We start from the raw sequence: 24,120 nt of genomic DNA on the forward strand, positions 1-24,120 counted from the left end.
AGTCACAGCAAAATTTCTGTCCTTGAGAAATGGTCAGTAACCCTTTTAAGGCCTATTGGATAAAGTAAAAACAGGCTAGAAGATGAATTATCTTTCCTTTTGATTAATTTTGTTGTCATCAGCTTTGAGTTATTAATAAAACATGAGTCATATTGATAGTGTATGTGATGATCTCTAAATTATTTACCTTCTCATTCACATAAGGTGGACAGGCACGGTTTCTCTTAGATGCCTGTTACATAGCTCACTAATTTCCAAGGCCTCTAAAGTTTTTCCTTCAGCCTTAGTTAATCTCCAGAACCTAAACCTCACTGTCAAGCAAACAGTTAAGATGTGTGTGCAGCGGGGGACGCATTTCTGTTTCAAAGGCTCACTGACATTTTAGCTTCTGAACCACGGCTTATACAACTTAGCTCCTTTGGAAAGTTAAGTCAAATTTGGGGAGTGAAGAATAGTTTTTTGGAGAAAGACGTCAATGAGTTTAGGCTTTTGCCAGCAAAACGGGCGATTATCTTCTGGAAACTTCTGTTTCTGGTGTCCTATAAAAATCCCTGAAGGAAGCATATACAGAGGCTTGGCTCTAATACACTATAAAAGATAATACCTTGTAGCTACTTCACTCCTATAATGGGGTGAATTTTTCCGGACAGAAAACGCAGCCCAAACTTCCTTGGGGGCAGAGAGGATGGGGGGGTGCAAATGAACTGGCTTTTGTAAGTAAGTAGCCTGAGTCTTGAGGCTTAGGAGCTGACTCCCAGCTCCGCCACTTCCTCAGACGGGCCCTTGTGGTCACCAGCTGGCTGCCAGCAGCTCTGAGGACTACCCTTTTGAGTTCCTCACCCTACAATGGGCCAACAAAACTTCTGGACTTCACGTCAATTGGACCAACTTGGATCCGATTCTCTTCTCTAAATCAATCATTGCATTCTGGGGAATGGGATTGGGTGGATTAGCTTAGTTCTGAGGCAAAGGCTCTACTACCCTGCATCCCGACATTTTTTGTGGACTCAGACTCTCTGGGCACTCATGGAGGTGGGGGACAAGGGTCCCCAAGGAAGATCAGTGAGGGGACAAATGCTGGGTGGCAAAAATGACTAATGTCCACCAGCGAAAGAAACTAATATCTATTTAAGGGAGAGCTTTAATCACAAGTTAACTTCCCCATGTGTAACCCCTCCAGGATGGACATGTGTGTGAGGTGGGGGGGGAAAGGGGGGGATGCTAGACCCAATGAGGGTGATGGGCAAAGCTTCCCTGAGAGGTGATGCCTGGGCCTGGCTGAGCTGGATGGCCCGGAAGGAAGTAGCTAGATGGGGAAGGGAGGAAAGTGTTCCAAACAGAGGAGATGGCGGGTGACAATGTGTGGAATAGGATTTCCTTAGCAGGCATGTTCAGAAAAGCGCCTGTGGTTCCATGTGGCTGGAGAGAAGGGAGGGGGTCGGGCGGGGGACGATGGGCAGGTGGGCAGAGGCCACATCATCACACGTGGCAGCCACTGGAGGTAAGCACCACGAGGACAGGGACCTTTTTCGGTCCACTCTTTTTTTAAAATTTTATTTTATTTACTTTTTTATACAGTAGGTTCTTATTAGTCATCAGTTTTATACACATCAGTGTATACATGTCAATCCCAATCTCCCAATTCATCACCCCCCCACCCCCAACCCCCTGTGGCTTTCCCCCCTTGTTGTCCATACGTTTGTTCTCTACATCTGTGTCTCAACTTCTGCCCTGCAAACTGGTTCATCTGTACCATTTTTCTAGATTCCACATACATGCGTTAATATACGATATTTGTTTTCCTCTTTCTGACTTACTTCACTCTGTATGACAGTCTCTAGATCCACCCACATCTCAACAAATGACCCAATTTTGTTCCTTTTCATGGCTGTGTAATATTCCATTGTATATATGTACCACATCTTTATCCATTCGTCTGTCGATGGGCATTTAGGTTGCTTCCATGTCCTGACTATTGTAAATAGTGCTGCAATGAACATTGGGGTGCGTGTGTCTTTTTGAATTATGGTTTTCTCTGGGTATATGCCCAGTAGTGGGATTGCTGGATCATATGGTAACTCTATTTTTAGTTTTTTAAGGAACCTCCATACTGTTCTCCATAGTGGCTGCATCAATTTACATTCCCACCAACAGTGCAAGAGGGTTCCCTTTTCTCCACACCCTCTCCAGCATTTGCTGTTTGTAGATTTTCTGATGATGGCCATTCTAACTGGTGTGAGGTGATACCTCATTGTAGTTTTGATTTGCATTTCTCTAGTAATTAGTGATGTTGAGCAGCTTTTCATGTGCTTCTTGGCCATCTGTATGTCTTCTTTGGAGAAATGTCTATTTAGGTCTTCTGCCCATTTTTGGATTGGGGTGTTTGTTTCTTTAATATTGAGCTGCATGAGCTGTTTGTATATTCGGTCCACTTTTATACTCCCAGTACCTAGAACAGCATCTGGCACATGGTAGGCAAATCCATTCTAGTGTGAATGAGCAAAAGCTCTGCCAATTAGCTTCTATCTTATTCTGACTGTAATCAGCAGTCACTGACAGAGCCACTGAATGGTACTGACATGTACAGTTTGCATTATGAGGATCAAAAAGGAGAGTATACATGGAGGCGCTTTGTAAAGTAGAAACTGTAGCACAATTATTGTCTGTGTAAGAAGGCTGCTAGCTGTCTCTCCATGTCTTTTCCCACATGACCTCCTGTCAGCGCACACTGTCTGATGCTTCTTAGAGCCTAGGATGTGTATTTTTGATGAGATTGATATTAGGGTACCTAGTAGATGCTCAGTAAATGAATGAATGTCTGAAAGCAGGCATGTCAAATGTTTATTCATCCACCAAGTGTTTATTAAATGCATACCTTGGGCTACCCTATTCTCCACTTGGCAGTTTTCATTCTGCTGTCTCAGTCCTTAGTGGATGCATCTTTGGTTTGGCGTCTGACATAAATTTGGGGAAATTCTCAGTCATTTTTGTTTCAAACATTTCTTCTATTCCATTCTCTTTCTCATTATTTGTCTACCACTCCTGTTTTAGTTGTCCCATAGTCTTTAGATAGTCTGTTCTGGGTCTTTTTTTTCAGGCTTTTTTTTTCTCTCTGCTTTTCTTTTTCAAGGATTCTATTGATACGTCCTCTAGCTCAGAGATTCTTTCCTCAGCTGTGTTTAGTCTGCAAATAAGCCCATCAAAAGCATTCTTTATTTCTGTTACAGTGTTGTTGTTGTTTTATCTTTTTGCTTCTTCTTTTAGGATTTCCATCTCTCTTTTCACATTGCCATCTGCTCTTGCATGCCGTTTACTTTATCCATTAGAGTCCTTAGCATATTAATCAGAGTTGTTTTAAATTACAGGTCTGATAATTACAACATCCCTGCCATGTCTGCTTCTGATACTTGCTCTGTCTCTTCAAATTGTGCTTTTTACCTTTTGTAATGCCTTGTAAATTTTTCTTGATAGCCAGGCATGATGTAGCAGGTAGAGGAACTGCTGCAAATAAGCCTTTATTAATGTGGTAGTAAGGAGTTGGGGGAGGGGAAGCATTCTATAATTAGGTCTCCGTCTTAGTGAGTCTATGTCTTGAACTGTGAATTTTGCAAGTGTTTAATTTTTTTTTTTCCTCCTTGCTTAGGTGGGCGAGAATGGCTAGAGTGGGCTGGAGTTGAGTACTTCCCTTCTCTCACATGGAAGGCTAGAGAAAGCTGGAGTTGGGTATTTCTCTTCACCCAGGTCAGTTAGGCTCTGATAATACGCCAGCATGTTAGGCTCTGGTTAACTAGTTTCCCCTGGGAGAAGGACTTGTAAGAACAGAGTGCTCTGGAGTATTTAAAAATGGTCCCTTTTCACCTAGAGATTCTCATACTAAGTGAAGTAAGTCAGAGAAAGACAGATATCATATGACATCACTTTATATGTGGAATCTAAAAAAAAATGATACATATGAACTTACTTACAAAACAGAAACAGACTCACAGACACAGAAGAACTTACGGTTACCAAAGGGGAAGAGGAGGGGAGAGGGATAAATTAGGGGTTTAGGGTTAGCAGATACAAACTACTATCTATAAAATAGATAAACAACAAGGACGTACTGTATAGCACAGGGAACTATATTCAATATCTTGTTATAAACTATAATGGAAAAGAATCTGAAAAAGACCTGAATCACTTTGCTGTACACCAGAAAGTAACAGAACATTGTAAGTCAACTATACTTCAATAAAAAAAAAGGTTCCTTTTCTCCTTCTCTTTCCGGAAGCACAAGGGGATTTTTCTCTGATATTTATTGTGAGAGTCTAGTCACGCTCCTGGAGGTAAATCTCACAAAATTGCGGGGGGGGGCTCCCCCGGGACTGGGTCCCCTGGAGTTTTTAACCCTCAGAGTTGTCCACACTAAGCCTCCAGCTATTTGCCAATTACAGTTCAGGTTTTCCTCACCCCGTCCTGGTTCCTGCAGTGGTTCCACTTTTGATCCTCTTTTCCGGGAAGCCATGACTCCCCGCATTCATTCGTACGTCTCTCCAATCTTGGGGGCTGCTGTTTGCCCTGTGTCCCCACCTCTCATGCAGATGCTAGAAGAGTTGTTGCTCTCTCTAAGGCCACCAGTGCCTGAGGTCAGGGTCAGCAGTATTGACAAATGCTGACCACTCCTTGCTTGAAAGTTTCTCCTCTGTGAGCTTCCATAATTTGGATCTTCTAATTAAAGGATTTATCCTATCTCTCTATCACTTGGACTTTTTTTTTCAAAGTTTCAACTCTTTTTGCCCCTAAATCAGGTTTCCTCAAACTCGGCACTATTGACATTTTGGACTAGATAATTCTTTGCCGTGGGGGAGATGTCTTACGCATTACGGGATATTTAGTGCATCCTCAGTGCTACCATTAGATGCCAGAGCTGACTCCACTTCCCTGCAGTTGTGACAACAGGAAATGTCTCCAGACATTATCAAATGCCCTCTGGGGGGTGAAATCTCCCCCAGTTGAGAACCACTGTCCTAAGTTTAAGGTTTCCCTAAGATTAAGAAATTAAGCCCATCCTGGGCATTTAGTTGTCCTCTTTCTTCAACTTACTCCTGTATTTTCATCTCCTCTATCTCTTGAGCTTTGGCTTTTTCAACTCCCTGTAGGACCATTTAAACATAACGTCTCCTCATCTCAAATTCAGTCCAAACAAAACCAAAGTCATCCTCTGCAGCCCTGCCCCCAATTTCTCCAGCTCTGGTCACCCTCCCATTTGCACAGGTTTTGAAATATGTCGTTTTTAAAGCCTCTCTTTTTGGAAGACCCACATTCAGGCAGCCCCCCCAAACTGTTCAAGTTTCCCTTTGGAGCCATTTCTTTTTTTCTCTTTCCTTCCTTAAACCCACTAACTTCAAATGTGCATTGTTATTACAGCATTCTAACTCTTCACTCTGGCTCCAGGCATCTGCTTGATCCTGCACAGGAGTGTTGAATACATTTTTTTTTTTTTTTTTTTTCTGCCGTACGCGGGCCTCTCCCGTTGCGGAGCACAGGCTCCGGAAGCGCAGGCTCAGCGGCCATGGCTCACGGGTCCAGCCGCTCCGCGGCATGTGGGATCTTTCCGGACCAGGGTGCGAACCCGTGTCTGCTGCATCGGCAGGCGGACTCTCAACCACTGAGCCACCAGGGAAGCCCTGTTGAATACATTTTTAAATGATGGCTGGATTTATGTTCCTTGTCAGCTCAATAGCAAAAGTTAGCAAATGAAATTAAAACTCACTTGTCCGAATTTCAAGGCTCTTCATAATCAGGCCCCCCCGAATGTTTCCTTTGCTCCCTCCTTCTCTAGTTATTCCAACCTTCTTTCCAGACCTCTAGGCTCACTCCCGCACCCATGTATTTTTTTGTCGTAAAATATACATAACATAAAAATGTATCACTTTAACCATTTTGAGTGTAGAATTCAGTGCCTAATGGTACTTAATAGTACATTTACACTGTACTTCATCATCACCACTATCTATTTCCAGAACATTTTCAAGGTTCATCTATGTTGTAGCATGTGTTAGAATTTCCTTCCTTTACAGGCTGAATAATATTGCATTTTATGGATATCTGCCTTTATATACGGCCTGAGCTGTTCCTTGTCCAGAGATGTCTTTCTCTTCCTCTTCATTTGTCTATCCTTTAAGACCCTGTGCAAGCACCACCTCCTCTGTGAAATCTGCTATATGTGCATTCTTAACTAGAACATTTTACACCGAAACTTTGTAACACACAACTGATTATAGATTTCCTCATTCTTGTACCATATAATTTGGGACTTTATGACTCGCCATCTCTTTTCGGTATTTTATTGTAAATGTTTATGTCTGGTAGAGTACCAGACAGACAGCTGCTTCTGAACCATTTGTTGATTGATTAACTGCCTGTTGTCAGGAAATAAGTTTCTCTTCAGAAAAGTAAATATTCCAGAAGCTAGTTTGGCAAAAGCAAACATATATTTCTCTTCATTTTGTCAACAGACCTTTAGCTAAGATCATCTTGATGTTCTTTATTAGCCATTTAAAATAAAGGAAGATAGTCTGTCGTGAAGCGAGTAATTCATTTGCTTCTTCTGTAGCATTTCTGGGTTCCTTTCTCATTTCTGAGTCTCTCAGAGGCACTCATTCAGACTCTATTTCTCCCGCTTTGTTTCTCTCCTCATTTCCTCCCCATTCTTCATACCTCACACGGACACACACACACACACATACACACACTTCCAACCCTACACGCCCGCTCTCACTCAATGCTTTGCTTTATGCTGCCCTGAAGGAATCCTTGTAAGCATGGCTCAGAGGTTGCTGCTGCTATAGGATGGTGGGTTAACATCATTGGTTTTGGTTAATAAATTAAAATAAGTACCTTTCAAAAGATCAGTTAATTGGAAGAGACTAGATTCAACTCTTAAGTAAGCAAGTTTGGCATTGTTTTGGGGTTTCTTATTATCTATATAATTTGTTCCCATGCAATCATTTTTTGTCAGTGTAGGAGAAATCCTCTTTTGCTATCTCTTGGAATCACTTTTAGCAAAAGACAATATTATTTTCCCTTCATGATGTCAGTCTGCCCCTTAACAGCTTAATCATGTTTCAGTGATGTATATTCTCTTATTTCTCAAGTGTTTAGAGCCAAATGAATGACCAATGATCTTCCTGTTTATCAAGATAATTACTAATGTTCCCTGAAACTCGAAAACACCTACCTCTCAATTTGTAACATTTTACAAATATTTCTTAGAAAGATGGGCTCTAAATGATCAGAATTCCTACAAATGCATTTCAATTGCTTTTTTGGCAAGAGGAGCGTTATTCTCTCACGAGATTTATCTCAACCACTTGACATTATGTTTCTCCTGGAAATTCTTCACTCCAACTGCACACGCCTGCATTTCTACATCAATAATCTTGTGCTTTCTTTTGCCATATCGTCTAAGGACTTCTCTTAAGAAAGGAAAAGTTGATATTCTCTCTCTTAAAAGACTGCAGAAAGGGCCATCCGCAGGATGAATGTCCTGTGGCAGTTTCTTAGTAAGACTTTGTATCTACCTAATGGCTAATAATTAGGGGCCATACATTTCTATATACAAATAATGTATAGTTTGTTAGGCATTAAGCTTTATTTATTTATCCAACAGACATCTAGTGATTACTTACCACGTGTTAGGCATTGTGCTAGGTACTGGAGATACAATGGTGAAGAAGGTGTATACGATCCCGGCACGTCCAGCTGGCAAAGTCTAGAAGAAGATATAGAGAAGTGAGCAAACAGGTGCAAAATAGTGTGGTAACTACTATGATATGGAAACTACAGGCTGCCAGGACAGCTAGTAATAATATTTGTGATGACGATAATAGCCAACTTATGTTTAGCACTACTATTTCCAGGCCCTGTTATCATTTAATCTTCTCAACAACTCTTTGACATTGGTACTTATTATGATCTCCTTTTATAAATGAGGAAACTGAGGCACAGAAAAATTAGGTAACTTGTCTAAAGTCTCACAACTAATTAGTGGCAGAGCCAATATTTAGGGGTACCTAACTCAGATTCAGTGACATGGAGAAGGCTTCTAAAAGGAAATGATGTGTAAGCTTGGAGTTAACAACAGGTATGAAGGGTCAGAGGTGACATATCCCAGACAAAGGAAATAATATACACAAACACTGGCATTAAGAAAGAGCAAATAATGTCCAAAGAATTGAACAAATTTCAATTTTGGCAAGTGGAAGAAGTGGCGAATTAGGCTGGAGTAAGAAGGGACAGACTGTGAAGGGTGTGGGAGCCCATACTAAAGGGCTTGGATTTTTTTCTTAAGAAGAGTAGGAAGCCACTTGAAGTAGGACGGTGACATGATCAAAACTGTTTTCAAAGCTCCTCTGGTAGTGGAGTGGAGAATGGATTAGAGGGAGGCAAGGCCATCCATGGGGTGTCCCTTCGATGGCTGTTGCAGTAATTCAGACTAGAGATGATGACAGCCTGCCTAGGGTTAATGGCAGTGGACATGGAGAGATGGGAAGATCTGAGAGATCTTTGGGAGAAAGAGTCCATGGGAATGCGTGACTTGAGGGATAGAGAAGGGAAAATGATGCTCTTGCTTGGTGACTGTGGGGCAAACGATGCCACGTTCTAAGACAGGGAAAAGAGTAAGCAGAACAGATTTAGGGTGAGAAGGGGGATGAGTTCAATTTGGGACATGTTGACTTTTAGGACCTTGTGCCTGGAAGACAGTTGGATAGGTAGGTATGAAGCTTAAGAGACAGAACTGAACTATAATTAGACTTTCAGAAGCCTTCATCATTTAGATAATAATTGAAGGCAGGGGATTCAACGAGGTTGGCTGGGAGAGTGTGTACAATGAAAAAAGAAGATGGCCCCTTAGCGCTGAAGAACTACCTCCTGTCACAAATTGACAGGGAAGGAGGCTCCTTCAGTGGACCCTGAGAAGGGGTGATGGAAAGGAAGGAGAAAATCCAGAAGAACGTGTTGACATAGAAGGTTAAGGAGAAGAAGTCTTCATATGTAAAGGAGAAAGGTCAGTCTTGCAAAATTCTACCGGAGCTCAAGTAAAAATTAATGACAAGGAGGTTCCTCTAGATAGGATAGTCTAATATCAACCCTGAGTGATTTCTGAATATGGAACTAGCCATGCCGGTTTCCATTTCCAGAAGAAAAAGACCTCATTGGATCAAAAAAAAAAAAAAAAAAAAGGTAGAATATAATGTCAAATGACCTTCCAGGAGGCAAAGGTGGCAGCTCATCCCTTTGAAGGATTGTACTTGTCACTGTTATTCAATTCAACCGACTTTATTGAAAGTCTGCTATGGGCACAGCATGGCAGAAGGCTGAATAGAACGTAGTCTGTTCTTGACACTTAGTTAATGGAAAACATCAGTTACACCTGTTCCTCTTCTCCTTGTCCCATAGGTCCAGTTGAATCCAGGACTTGGTGTTAGGAATGGTGAGCTTGCCTTTCTGAATGGCACCTCGGGAGCTGACACGCTCCCCCAGGGCTCCAGGCTGACCCCTGTCTCTGCGATTAGGACCCTAGAGCCGAGAAGCCGAAGGAGCCGGGGCAGGAGGTTCAAGGTAGGGTCGGTGGAGCGGCCTGAGCCTGGTGGGCGGACAGCGTCAGACAGCGCTAGTGGCACTCCGTGGAAAAGCCCTGGCCGCTCAGCCCAGCCCAGCAGCCCAGCTACGGACTCCCAGCTGCCTCTGCCTTCTCTCCACCTCGAACCCGGGGCCAGAATAGAGGTCCTCAGACGGGAAAACAGCTTTGAGAAGCAAGAGGCAGAGACGAATGTTGACACAGGATTCACCGTGGTCAGCTCTGGACCCAGGCAATCTTTTCTGAGCAGATTTCCAAGGGATCTTTGGACCCACCAGCCACCATCCTGCTTGTCAACCTCTTCCTTAGGGGCAGCTGCTTCCAAAAACAACAGAATCTTTAAGGAAAGCATTCATCCTCTGTCACTTGCTGACCAAAGGGACCTTTGTTCCAGGACGATAATCTCAAAATGTACCCTTCCTCTGCCAGTCCAGGGTGAAGAAAAAGATGCAGAAGAAGAATTCTTTATATAGCATAAAACAACTGTGGTTTTCTAAAATACAAAATCAAATAGAATGTTCTAGAAATGGAGCACTGACCCAGAATCAGCCTGTCTCTTGTTCATCTGAGGGGCTCTAAATGCTAGCCATGCACAGATCTGTATCACTTTTATTTCAAATGTTCAAAGTCTAGCAGTGCTGGTGAGTGGTTGTTTATTTGCCGTCATGGTCATAAGGGAACACAGCCAACACACAGGGAAAAAGCCCAATGCCTCACGTCCTTGGAGACACACTAACACAGCTGGGTGTGTTGAGTTCAGTACCTATCAGGATAATTGCATTATATGCAAATAAGTCGGATGTGTTATGCAATGCTGATTAGAGTCTGTAATTTGGTTTTAACTTTTACTTGCATTGCATTGTTCATCCCCCTGGGCAGCATGGGCTATTTATTCTTTAGTGTTTTTTAGTTTTTATGTGACCTCATTTGGTAACTAGGCCCTGTTCACCACTCACCTCTAGTGACTTTTGCCTTTAAAGTTGTTTGCATCTGGAATGAGTTAACATGCAAAGTGTTTTGAACATTACAAACATTTCTCTTTTTCTCCTGTTTAATGAGCAGCAACCCTGGAAACCAAAAAAATCAAGTTAAAAATGAAAGCTAGGCTCTAGGGGGTTTTCCGGCTCCTCCATTTCTTGTTTGTTTCCGCACTACCCCAGTGGGGCCCATGGTTCATATAATTAAGCAGAGAGGAGTGGAATGTGATTGGATGATTTGAGATCTCCAATGAGCGTGGCAGGAAGATTGCATTGGTTGGGTCACTGGAGCCGGACTTGGGTTTTTTTGGCCATGTTCAAATTCCCGAATTCCTTTGCAGTACTCGTTCATTTATTCATTCATTTATACGTCCATTCGTGCAACACAGTGTACAAATACTTACCTTTGAATAAGACATTGGTATATGGTACACATATGTTCTGTGGCCATCAAACCCAAAACTTATTTATGGTTTCACTGTATCACAACTCCATTCTATCAATTCTTAAGAACAGGTGGAAGTTCAAACTTATTTCTCTGGGAAACTTTTCCACAGCTGATTACCACACTTGCTGCACAGGCTGTGGTAAGAATTCACAGCCTGTGGATGGAGATTGGGCATATTATGAATTGCAATTATAATCATAATGGACGAATTCTTAGTTGCTCACATGATGTATTATTTGGTTGGGTCTATACACACATTTTTTAAAAATCTGAGGGCTGTGTGTTTCAGTTGCTTTACAAGGTTATTTGACTCCAAGAACTCCATTTTCCAGAACAGATGTTATGTGACTATAAGTGCTGATTTAGCCGGGTCTTTTGGAGACCCCTATACTGAGTAGACCTAATTGGAGAGAAGGATGAGTTCAGGCTTAAGCATGAATCTCATGGCAGCAAGACTGGACTGAGTTTGTGTGCTCTGTCCCCCTAAAAGACTAGGAATGGAAAAGAGCTGCAAATGGACGAAGACAAGACTTTTAAACGGATTTCTGTCCTTATACTATCAGTACATTCTTATCCCCATGTTCTTTCTTTCCCTCAGATTAAAGTTAGATCTTAGAATGTGGAATGAAGAACTTACTTTTGGTATGGTTTTCTATAATAAGAGTTAAAAAAAAATGAAAGTCTTATTTCAGTTGAATTATTGAGCTGCTTTGAAAAGCACAGCAGGCGGTTTTGAAGTTTCTTTCCGACTTTTTTGAGGTTATCTAATTCCTTTAACATAATACATGGGTAGGAATATAAGTACATGGAAAGCATAAAGAATAGTGAGGAATTTGAATGAGTAACTTACAAAATTGACTTGTAAAATAAGACTGTACTCTTTTTTTTTTTCTTTTTGCGGTATGCGGGCCTCTCACTGCTGTGGCCTCTCCCGTTGCGGAGCACAGGCTCTGGACGCGCAGGCTCAGCGGCCATGGCTCACGGGCCCAGCCGCTCTGCGGCATGTGGGATCTTCCCTGACCGGGGCATGAACCCGCGTCCCCTGCCTCAGCAGGCGGACTCTCAACCACTGCACCACCAGGGAAACCCTAGACTGTACTTTTAAAATGTACTCTATTGTATCCTCCTACTCACTATAGGAATCCAATTTACAGCATGATGGGATGGAAATGCCAGTGGGCTATGTGACAGAGGCCCAGATTTTGGTCTCAGTTTAAAATTTACTATTTATATGTGAACTTAAACTCTTTGATCTTCTGTTGCCTTATCTTCTGTACTAAGGTTGTTAGGAAAATCAAGATTATGCATATGAAAGCATTTGGATACTCTTAAACACTGTAAATATGTAAGATATTATAATCACAAATGGTCCTTCCGACCCACATTTTTAAAATGTCTTAACAACAAAGGATTTTTTTTGAATCAACTTTTAGTGAAAGCAACGCTACAATTAAAAAAAAGAAATCCAACTCTCTAAGAGTTTTACTATGTGTGTCATTTATGTTTACACATCTAGGAGGAAAATTATGGATAGAAAGGATCAAATAGATCCTTAAGTTCAAAAGAGATTTTATATATAACAGGGACAAACTTATGAACTAGTTTAATCCAAATTATCAAATTATCCAGACTCTTTACTTATACTGTATTTTTAAAAATATATTTATTCTATTTTATTTATTTATTGTTTCTGTCTGTGTAGGGTCTTCATTGCTGTGTGTGGGCATTTATCTGGTTGTGGTGAGCGGGGGATACTCTTCATTGTGGTTCGTGGGCTTCTCATTGTGGTGGCTTCTCTTGTTGTGGAGCACGGGTTCTAGGCATGCGGGCTTCAGTAGTTGTGGCACGTGGGCTCAGTAGTTGTGGCGCCTGGGCTTAGCCGCTCCGTGGCATGCGGGATCTTCCCGGACCAGGGATTGAACCCGTGTCTTCTGCACTGACAGGCAGATTCTCAACCACTCTACCACCAGGGAAGCCCTATACTGTATATTTTGAAATGTAAAATGTATCACAAGTGACTCCTGATGGTCAGATAATTTAATATTTTTATAGGTATATTAAAACTAAGTTGCATTACAGTTGTTTGGCTATTTTTCACCTTAATAGTAGTTCACATTTTTTGCAAGCATTATTTGCATATTGCTAAGCATTAATAGAAATGGTAACATTTAGAAACTTGCAAATGTGCTTGTCTCTTAGCGGAGGTAGAGCAGGGGATTTGCAGGCTGACAGGGAAGGAGAGGGACACACCTTGATTTACAAAGGGAAGTGGCACAGGTGCCTCAGCTATACCCCATCTGCCCTCAGCTCTGATGGCATTACCGAGTCCAAGCTTGTACTGCTCACTTCATGAAAGGCCCAGAAATTGAGAGACGAGTAGTTGGGGCAAAGAATAGCAACTTTATTCAGAAAGCCAGCACACTGAGATGATGGTGGACAGGTGGCCCAAAGAACCATCTTGCTGGGTATTTTTTTGTGGTACGCGGGCCTCTCACTGTTGTGGCCTCTCCCATTGCGGAGCACAGGCTCCGGACGCGCAGGCTCAGTGGCCATGGCTCACGGGCCTAGCCGCTCCGAGGCATGTGGGATCTTCCCAGACCGGGGAATGAGCCCGTTCCCCTGCATCGGCAGGCGGACTCTCAACCACTGCACCACCAGGAAAGCCCCTTGCTGGGGTTCTGCATGCTAGTTTCTTTTATAGAACAAAGCAGGGCGGGGTGAGAAGGTAAAGTAAAAAAGGTGATAAGTTGTTGCAAATATTTCCTGGCTCCGGCCCGACTTGGGAGGGGAGGTGTTAATTTCTTCCTTCCTGCAGCCATTCATAGGTGAGCCTGGTCAGGATGTTTCCTGTGAACTGAACAGAGGTATTTTAGTTTAATATTCAGGCATGAGAGACAGGGTTCCCAGAGATGGGCCATTATGTATACTTAAGCTATAGGTAATATTCCTTTATAGTGATTAAGTTGTAGCAAAAGCAATAGAATGCAAAGGTTAAGGTAAAAGAAACAGATCTAACATGGAGTGAGATTTGTTCTTCCCTATTACAATGGGATTTTGTGGTGGTGACGCTGGTCTTTCCACTGCTCTACCAACAATGCAGTTATGCATGGGAGGTGCTGATAGCACAGAGAGGGATGGAGGCAAGAGTGGGAGGAGGTGAGAACCCCTTCCTTCCCTCCCAGAGAAAGATGGAGAAAGGGGAAGATGAGAGGAGAGAGCAGAATGGGGCCATGAGCACACACCCATTTTCTGTTGATTGGAAACTCCTAAGTTTCATCTCCTCGCTATAAAACTTAGAAATTCCTGGGATAACTTAACCCTGGCTGCCTTTCTTGAGTCTTCTCCAAGCCAGAGTGTGTGGGCTTTTCCTCCCTTTTTTCTCTTCCTTTTTCCGCCATTCCCCTCCGTTTTCATTCCTTTTTCTTTTCTCTTCTCTCCTTCTTTTCTCTTCCTCTCTCTCTTCCTCTGTGTGTGTGCGAATTTGATACTCTCTTCGTTCTTCACTTTGTTTAAAATACTTTGTCTTTGCAGCATCTCCCAAGATTCCTCAAGAGGTTGACCTGTAGCTGCAACTTCTGACGGGCCCCCTTGGCTAAGCTCTGAGAGGATCAGAAAGAAGATTTGCTCCTTCTCTGAGGAAATTCTCGCTACATTCCAATTCATTGTTGGGGTCCTGCTCTGGGACTGCTCAACCCACATCACTTAGAAACGAGCTGGTCTCTCTTCCCCACAGCTCTCTCCTTCCTTTCACACCTGTCCAACCTTTCTCTGAGGTTTGAGATGTTTCCTGAGCATTTCTTACAATTAGCAATTTAAAATATTGTCTGTAATTTGTGATAGGAAAACAAAAGGAGCTTATGGCCCCAGAGAGCACATAATTAGGATTTATGTTATTAAGAACTCAAGCCTGCTAAACTTCATTTCAAACACATCATTGAAAAAGTCTAGTTATTCCAGAGACTCCATCTGAGCTACTGAAGACACAACTAGGTCTCTGCTTAGCATGAGCAATGCATTCTATTTGCAGATTCCATTTTTGCCAGAGATGATTCTGAGGTGTTTCTTTTAAGAACAGTAATTGTAAAGAAGGACAATAATACCAAATCTGAGTTGATGATGGCTGACCTGAGAACCCCCTTCCTAGGTGGGCATTTCTTACTTGAGTATTTCCATCTTTACACCAATCCTGTGAGGTCGGTGCTACAATGACCCCCATTGTACAGATGAGAAAACTGAGGCACAGAGAGGTCGAGAGCCTAATCAGGAATGGCACAATAACTAAGCGGCTCAGTTAGGATTAGAATCTGGGCTGTCAGGCTGGCATCTACACCCTTAATCATGCTACTGTCCTGCTCCCCAAAGGGCGTGCAAGAAGGGAGACCTCCACTTCCACACGGTGCCACCCTACCTCCATACCTTGTACCCCAACAACTGGCATGCCACCCAGGTTTCCTTGTTGCTCCTCCAGCATGCCCCAGACCTGCCCTGGTGGGCCCCTTTTTGTCCTTTAGTTCTCAAATTAAGTCCACTGTCAGGAGGGACTTGACTAGATGGCGTCCTGTTAAAGCAGCCCAGGCACCAGTCCCTGTTGCAGTCCTAGGACCAGAGTAGGTGCCTTTACACGTATATTGTTCAATGAATGCACAGCAAGGGTTGGGAACACCTATGAGGCTTCCATTCTCTAGAAGCCAGAGACAAGGGATTGTCTTAGTCTTCTGGGGCTGCCATAGACTGTGTGGCTTAAACAACAGACATTTACTTCTCACAGCTCTGCAGGCTGGGAAGCCCAAGATCAAGGTGCCAACATGGCCCATTTCTGGTGAGAGCTCTCTTTCCGTCTTGCACCAGCACTTTTTCTCTGTGTCCTCTTGTGGCGCCCAGAGATAAAGGGGGAGAACTCTCTCATGTCTCTGATTTTTTAAAAATTGAGGTATAATTGACATATAACACTATATTAGTTTCAGGTATACAACATAATGATTCCATATTTGTACGTATTGCAGAATGATCACCACAATAAGTCTAGTTAAATTCTGTCACCACACAGTTTTTTTCTTGTGATGAGGACTTTTAAGATTCACTCTCAACACCTTTCATATATGCAATATAGTATTATTAACTATAGACATCCTGCTGTACAAAACATCGCCTCGACTTATTTCTCATGTCTCTTATAAGGGCACTAATCCCATTCATGAGGCCTTCACCCTCATGACCTAATTACCTGCCAAAGTCCCCACCTCCACAGTGGGGATTAGAGCTTCTGCATTCGAATTTGGGAGGACACATCCATTCCATAATAGAGATAAACCATTTCCTTCCTGCCTAGGTCCTAGGGCCATGTTGACTCCGGGCAGCCCCTCTTCACCAGCATTTCCTCCATTTATCAGGTGTGTACTTTCCCTCCTTTATCTGTTGACTGCAGACCTATGACAATTGACAGAACCTCCCTCCTTATCTCCCCTGGTCCTCTTTAGTGTATATGCATCCCTGTACCTTTCCTTCATTGTTGGTGCTGCTGTGCTCTATCAAAGGTTTGGCTTCCTCCATCCATTCCACAAATGTGTCCTGTGTGCTAAACTCCAGGGAAGTGGACCCTCAGATACCCCACACCTTCTGCCTTCAACTCTGGGAGCTTGTCCAGACTCCCTGCACCTCGGCCAGTGAGCCTCACTTCCAAAGGAGCAGGTTTTATCTTCAAGGAAGTAACCACACTGGACAGTCACAGCAAAAATGATGCTTATGTTCTCACCACGAGGGCTGTTTGAATTCCCATGGGCAGACAGAGCAAAAATGACACTGTTGCTCTCACCACGAGGGGTGTTTGAATTCCCGTGGGCGTGGACTGTGGTTGAGGCAACCTAACATCTATTATAAGTCACAGTCCTTTTTATATCCCTTTCACAGTTTAGCATTTGCATCTTGGAATTTTCTCTTGCTTTGTGCCATGGTCTAAATCACGAAACTAAGCGTGACTGAATTTCAGCAGGACGTTTTTAGTGGGGTGTGTAAACATCGATACTTACCTTGTTTTTCACCCATCATTAGTCTGTCACTAGAGGGCACTGTTGTGACACTATCCAATGACTGCGGGGGCGTCTCCAAGCTTTTCCCCTTTGCTTCAGCCGGAGAGAGCACAAAGTATTACAGATATTTAAAAATTAATTTCTGTTCAGGAAATTTCCCCATAGGAGTATCAGCAGGAGGCAGAGCCCACCTGAAATACTTTCCATCCGCGCGTCCCCTCGTGATGTTGTCACTAGGCCAATCAGGTGTTCTCCCCTAGAGTCTTGATGTGGAAAAACTCCTTTAGGGTCGGGGGAGGCGGCAGCAGCAGTCCCAGGGAGAAGTGACGTCAGTCTTTGGCTTTGGAGCCCTTACCCCACATTGGTCCAGGGGCCTGCTTTTGGTTGTGATTCATCCTCCTTTTGTTCTTTTGCATCTTCTGAGCCAGTTCTCCAGCCTTCTGATCAATCCGTTCTCAGCTCGCATCGGCTACAATCAGTTCTGTTCTTGCACCAAATAACTGAGATTGATACAGAGTGAAACACTGATCGGGGTTCGGGCCAAGAACAAAATTGGGGCACATTGTAAGGGAACTGCATTTTCAAAGGGATAAACAAAGATTTTAAAAACCGGTCGTTTGGGGTTCAGTGTCTCTTTGAAGTTCCCCTGGCTTTGATTCTTTTCCTCTTGGATTGCTTCTTTCTTCTCCCTCACGGCCAGACAGTGAGAAGACCCGCCCCCTACCCTTTAGCAGGCGAAGAAGGACTGGACGCAGAGTGGGTGCAGGGTCCGTTCTGAGAAGTAGGTCTGCCTCTAGACTTTTGTCCAGGGAAGATGGAAAGAACCCTATGTGCTACATGTGGTCTGGCCTAGGTCACCAGGACAGGGCCTCAACCTAGAGCCCTTTCATTTACAAGCAAGAGAGACTGAGAACTAATTTAAACAAAAGGGGGAAAGAAGGAAAGCTACAGCGTCATTTAACTGAAAGCCTGCATCAGGTAACCACAGCCCCAGCGTCACATTCCACCAGCCGCACCCCTAGTGGAGACAGGAAGTCTTTTCTCAGAGTTCCAGAGAAAATTCTCTGATTGGCCTGGCCTGAGTCACATGTCTATTCCTGGACCAATCACTGTGCCCAGATGATGGGGTTCTCTGATTGGTGACACTGTGGTTGTGTTTGTTTGTGTGAATGAGATTTGGAGGGACACAGGGAGGGAGTCAGACCCACTTGAACAACATGTGGGTCCACACAAGAAAGGGACTTTTTATTAATCAGAAAAAGTGAGAAGAGATGTTGGCTGGCAACGGAAGCAGAGGTCCACTCCTGGCCACAACTGTAGCTGGTAACCAAGGAAGAGCACCTTCTGCATAGTACTTGTGAGGGGGACCCTGGATGCAGCTCCTGGTCTCCTCTTCCTTGCAAAGAGCATAGTTTTTGACAGCATGAGACCTTCCAGTATCCGGCCTCCATCAGCCCATGTTGTTTTCTTTAAAAGCTGTATTAGTTTTCTAGAGTTGTTGTAACAAATACACTGTAAACGTCATGGTGCAAAACAACAGAAGGTATTCCCTCACAGCTCTGGAGGCCAGGTGTCAGAAATCAAGGTGCTGGTGGGGCTACACTCCCTCTGGAGGCCCAAGTGGAGAATCCTTCTCTGCCTCTTCCAGCTTCTCCAGGCGTTCCTTGGCTGCATTTGCAAAACTCTGATCTCTGACTCCATTTCCAAAGTCACCTTCTTCTCTTCTTATATCTCTTTCTGTCTCTTACAGTGACACTTGGTATTGGATTTAGGTCATCCGCCCCCAATAATTCAGGACGATTTCATTTCAAGATCTTTAACTTAATTACATCTGCAAAGTCCCTTTTTCCAAATAAGTTCACATTTACAGGTTCTGGGAGTTAGGAGAGGGACATAACTTTTGGGAGGCCACCATTCAACCCACTATAGACCCTTATAATTATATGGTTTATAATTTTCTGGTTTAGTTATTTATTTGTATTGCCTGTTACTCTCCCTTAGCCCACCCTACTCTGTCTCTATCTCTCCCTCTCCCTCTCTCTCTCTCTCTCTCTCTCTCTCTCTCACACATACACACACACACAAATATAACCTCCATCAGAGTTAGAACCTGCCTGTCACCTTTATAACTGTATTTATAAGGCCTAAAACAGTGCCAGAACCAGAGAAGACACTCAGTGAGTGTTTGTTGATTGAATAAAGGAATGAAAGAATTGATTTCCTTGGATTGTGTGCCATTAGCACGGCATCAGTGTATTTAGTGAGCTCCTAACTCATTGCATTAGTGTTGGGTTACGTATGGATCTCGGTTCCCCATTTTATTTTATTAATATTTTTTAACATCTTTATTGGAGTATGATTGATTTACAATGGTGTGTTAGTTTCTCCTTTATAACCAAGTGAATCAGTTATACATATACATATGTCCCCATATCTCTTCCCTCTTGTGCCTCCCTCCCTCCAACCCTCCCTATTCCACCCTTCTAGGTTCGGTACCCCATTTTTTTTTTTTACATCTTTATTGGAGTATAATTGCTTTACAATGGTGTGTTAGTTTCTGCTCTATAACAAAGTGAATCAGCTATACATATACATATGTTCCCATATCTCTTCCCTCTTGCGTCTCCCTCCCTCCCACCCTCTCTATCCCACCCCTCTAGGTGGTCACAAAGCACCGAGTTGATTTCCCTGTGCTATGCAGCTGCTTCCCACCTGCTATCTATTTTACGTTGGGTAGTGTATATATGTCCATGCCACTCTCTCGCTTTGTCACAGCTTACCCTTCCCCCTCCCCATATCCTCAAGTCCATTCTCTAGTAGGTCTGTGTCTTTATTCCTGTCTTACCCCTAGGTTATTCATGACATTTTTTTTTCTTAGATTCCATATATATGTATTAGCATACGGTATTTGTCTTTTTCTTTCTGACTTACTTCACTCTGTATGACAGACTCTAGGTCCATCCACCTCACTACAAATAACTCAATTTCGTTTCTTTTTATGGCTGAGTAATATTCCATTGTATATATGTCCCACATCTTCTTTATCCATTCATACGATGATGGACACTTAGGTTGTTTCCATCTCTGGGGTATTGTAAATAGAGCTGCAATGAACATTTTGGTACATGACTCTTTTTGAATTATGGTTTTCTCAGGATATATGCCCAGTAGTGGGATTGCTGGGTCATATGGTAGTTCTATTTGTAGTTTTTTAAGGAACCTCCATACTGTTCTCCATAGTGGCTGTACCAATTCACATTCCCACCAGCAGTGCAAGAGGGTTCCCTTTTCTCCACACCCTCTCCAGCATTTATTGTTCGTAGATTTTTTGATGATGGCCATTCTGACCGGTGTGAGATGATATCTCATTGTAGGTTTGATTTGCATTTCTCTAATGATTAATGATGTTGAGCATTCTTTCATGTGTTTGTTGGCAATCTGTATACCTTCTTTGGAGAAATGTCTATTGAGGTCTTCTGCCCATTTTTGGATTGGGTTGTTTGCTTTTTTGTTATTGAGCTGCATGAGCTGCTTGTAAATTTTGGAGATTAATCTTTTGTCAGTTCCATCATTTGCAAAAATTTTCTCCCATTATGAGGGTTGTCTTTTGGTCTTGTTTATGGTTTCCTTTGTTGTGCAAAAGGTTTGAAGTTTCATTAGGTCCCATTTGTTTATTTTTGTTTTTATTTCCATTTCTCTAGGAGGTGGGTCAAAAAGGATCTTGCTGTGATTTATGTCATAGAGTGTTCTGCCTATGTTTGATAGTTTCTGGCCTTACATTTAGGTCTTTAATCCATTTTGAGCTTATTTTTGTGTACAGTGTTAGGGAGTGTTCTAATTTCATACTTTTACATGTTCCTGTCCAGTTTTCCCAGCACCACTCATTGAAGAGGCTGTCCTTTCTCCACTGTACATTCCTGCCTCCTTTATCAAAGATAAGGTGACCATATGTGCATGGGTTTATATCTGGGCTTTCTATCCTGTTCCACTGATCTATCTTTCTGTTTTTGTGCCAGTACCATACTGTCTTGATTACTGTAGCTTTGTAGTATAGTCTGAAGTCAGGGAGCCTGATTCCTCCAGCTCCGTTTTTTGTTCTCAAGATTGCTTTGGCTATTCGGGGTCTTTTGTGTTTCCATACAAATTGTGAAGTTTTTTGTTCTAGTTCTGTGAAAAATGCCAGTGGTAGTTTGATAGGGATTGCATTGAATCTTTAGATTCTTTGGGTAGTATTGTCATCTTCACAATGCTGATTCTTCCAATCCAAGAACATCGTATATCTCTCCATCTGTTTGTGTCATCTTTCTTTGATTTCTTTCATCAGTGTCTTATAGTTTTCTGAGTACAGGTCTTTTACCTCCTTAGGTAGGTTTATTTCTAGGTATTTTATTCTCTTTGTTGCAAAGGTGAATGGGATTGTTTCCTTAATTTCTCTTTCTGATCTTTCATTGTTATTATCTAGGAATGCAAGAGATTTTGTGCGTTAATTCTGTGTCCTGCAAGTTTACCAGATTCATTGATTAGCTCTAGTAGTTTTCTGGTGGCATCTTTTGGATGATCTATGTATAATGTCATGTCATCTGCAAACACTGACAGTTTTACTTCTTCTTTTCCAGTTTGTATTCCTTTTATTTCTGTGTCTTCTCTGATTGCCGTGGCTAAAACTTCCAAAACTATCTGAATAATAGTGGCAAGAGTGGCATCCTTGTCTTGTTCCTGATCTTAGAGGAAATGTTTTCAGTTTTTCACCATTGAGGACGATGTTTGCTGTGGGTTTGTCATATATGGTCTTTATTATGTTGAGGTAGGTTCCCTCTATGCCCACTTTCTGGAGAGTTTTTATCATAAATGGGTGTTGAATTTTGTCAAAAGCTTTCTCTGCATCTATTGAGATGACCATATGGTATTTCTCCTTCAATTTGTTAATATGGTGTATCACATTGGTTGATTTGCATATATTGAAGAATCCTTGCATCCCTGGGATAAATCTCACTTGATCATGGTGTATGATCCTTTTAATGTGCTGTTGGCTTCTGTTTGCTAGTATTTTATTGAGGACTTTTGCATCTATATTCATCAGTGATATTCATCATCTGTAATTTTCTTTTTCTTTGTAGTATCTCAGTCTGGTATTGGTATCAGGGTGATGGTGGCCTCGTAGAATGAGTTTTGGAGTGTTCCTCCCTCTGCAATTTTTTGGAAGAGTTTGAGAAGGATGGGTGTTCGCTCTTCTCTAAATGTTTGATAGAATTCACATGTGAAGCCATCTGGTCCTGGACTTTTGTTTGCTGGAAGATTTTTCATCACAGTTTCAATTTCAGTGCTTGTGATTGGTCTGTTCATATTTTCTATTTCTTCCTGGTTCAGTCTTGGAAGGTTATACCCTTCTAAGAATTTGTCCATTTCTTCCAGCTTGTCCATTTTATTAGCATAGAGTTGCTTCTAGTAGTCTCTTATGTTGCTTTGTTTTTCTGTGGTGCCCATTGTAACTTCTTTTTCATTTCTCATTTTATTGATTTGAGTCCTCTCCCTCTTTTTCTTGATGAGTCTGGCTAATGGTTTATCAATTTGTTTATCTTCTCAAAGAGACAGCTTTTAGTTTTGTTGATCTTTGCTATTGTTGTCTTTGTTTCTATTTCATTTATTTCTGCTCCGATCTTTATGATTTCTTTCCTTCTACTAAATTTGGGTTTTGTTTGTTCTTCTTTCTCTAGTTTCTTTAGGGGTAATGTTAGGTTTTTTACTTGAGATTTTTCTTGTTTCTTGAGGTAGACTTGTATAGCTATAAACTTCCCTCTTAGAACTGCTTTTGCTGCATCCCATAGGTTTTGGATCATCGTGTTTTCATTGTCATTTGTCTCTAGGTATTTTTTGATTTCCCCTTTGATTTCTTCAGTGATCTCTTGGTTATTTAGTAACGTATTGTTTAGCCTCCAAGTGTTTGTGTTTTTTACGTTTTTTTCCCTGTAATTCGTTTCTAATCTCATAGCGTTGTGGTCCAAAAATATGCTTGATATGATTTCAATTTTCTTAGATTTACCGAGGCTTGATTTGTGTCCCAAGATGTGATCTATCCTGGAGAATGTTCCGTGAGCACTTGAGAAGAAAGTGTAATCTGCTGTTTTTGGATGGAATGTCCTATAAATATCAATTAAATATATCTGGTCTATTGTGTCATTTAAAGCTTCTGTTTCCTTATTTATTTTTATTTTGGATGATCTGTTCATTGGTGTAAGTGAGGTGTTAAACCCCTCACTATTATTGTGCTACTGTTGATTTCCTCTTTTATAGCTGTTAGCATTTGCCTTATGTATTGATGTGCTCCTATGTTGGGTGCATATATATTTATAATTGTTATATCTTCTTCTTGGATTGATCCCTTGATCATTATGTAGTGTCCTTCCTTGTCTCTTGTAACATTCTTTATTTTAAAGTCTATTTTATCTGATAAGAGTATAACTACTCCAGCTTTCTTTTGATTTCCATTTGCATCAAATATCTTTTTCCATCCCTCACTTTCAGTCTGTATGTGTCCCTAGGTGTGAAGTGGGTCTCTTGTGGACAGTATATATATGGGTCTTGTTTTTGTTTCCATTCAGCAAGCCTGTGTCTTTTGGTTGGGGCATTTAATCCATTCACATTTAAGGTAATTATCCATATGTATGTTCCTATTACCACTATCTTAATTGTTGTGGGTTTGTTTTTGTAATTCCTTTTCTTTACTTGTGTTTACCAGTTAGAGAAGTTCCTTTAGCATTGGTTGTAGAGTTGGTTTAGTGGTGCTGAATTCTCTTAGCTTTTGCTTTTCTGTAAAGCCTTTGATTTCTATGTCAAATCTGGATGAGATCCTTGCTGGGTAGAGTAATCTTGGTTGTAGTTTTTTCCCTTTCATCCCTTTAAATATGTTGTGCCACTCCCTTCTGGCTTGTAGAGTTTCTGCTGAGATATCAGCTGTTAACCTTATGGGAGTTCCCTTGTATGTTATTTCTCATTTTTCCCTTGTTGCTTTTAGTAATTTTTTTTTGTCTTTGATTTTTGTCAATTTGT

At 42.0% G+C, this 24,120-nt stretch overlaps 1 protein-coding gene and 1 long non-coding RNA gene across 4 annotated transcripts in view; both read left to right on the forward strand.

Moving 5' to 3' along the window:
• LOC132522044 (uncharacterized) overlaps nucleotides 1-24,120 on the forward strand; it is a 98,110-nt gene that overhangs the window by 10,008 nt on the left and 63,982 nt on the right. The gene's annotated exons all lie outside the window — the stretch shown is intronic.
• FAM124B (family with sequence similarity 124 member B) overlaps nucleotides 1-24,120 on the forward strand; it is a 31,039-nt gene that overhangs the window by 2,273 nt on the left and 4,646 nt on the right. Inside the window, exon 2 of one of the 3 annotated variants that reach the window (XR_009541029.1) lies at nucleotides 9,442-10,263. The exons of 1 other annotated variant lie outside the window; for it this stretch is intronic. Coding sequence is in view for 1 of the 2 variants with exons in the window: in XM_060151964.1 (XP_060007947.1) it covers nucleotides 9,442-10,095 (654 nt within the window). In the remaining variant the exon portion in view is untranslated. Of the gene's footprint in view, nucleotides 1-9,441; nucleotides 13,126-24,120 lie in introns of those variants that run through there. One more of the 3 variants, XM_060151964.1, reaches the window with a different exon arrangement.

This window comes from Lagenorhynchus albirostris, chromosome 6 (genome assembly GCF_949774975.1).
Source record: "Lagenorhynchus albirostris chromosome 6, mLagAlb1.1, whole genome shotgun sequence".
NCBI lineage: Eukaryota > Metazoa > Chordata > Mammalia > Artiodactyla > Delphinidae > Lagenorhynchus > Lagenorhynchus albirostris.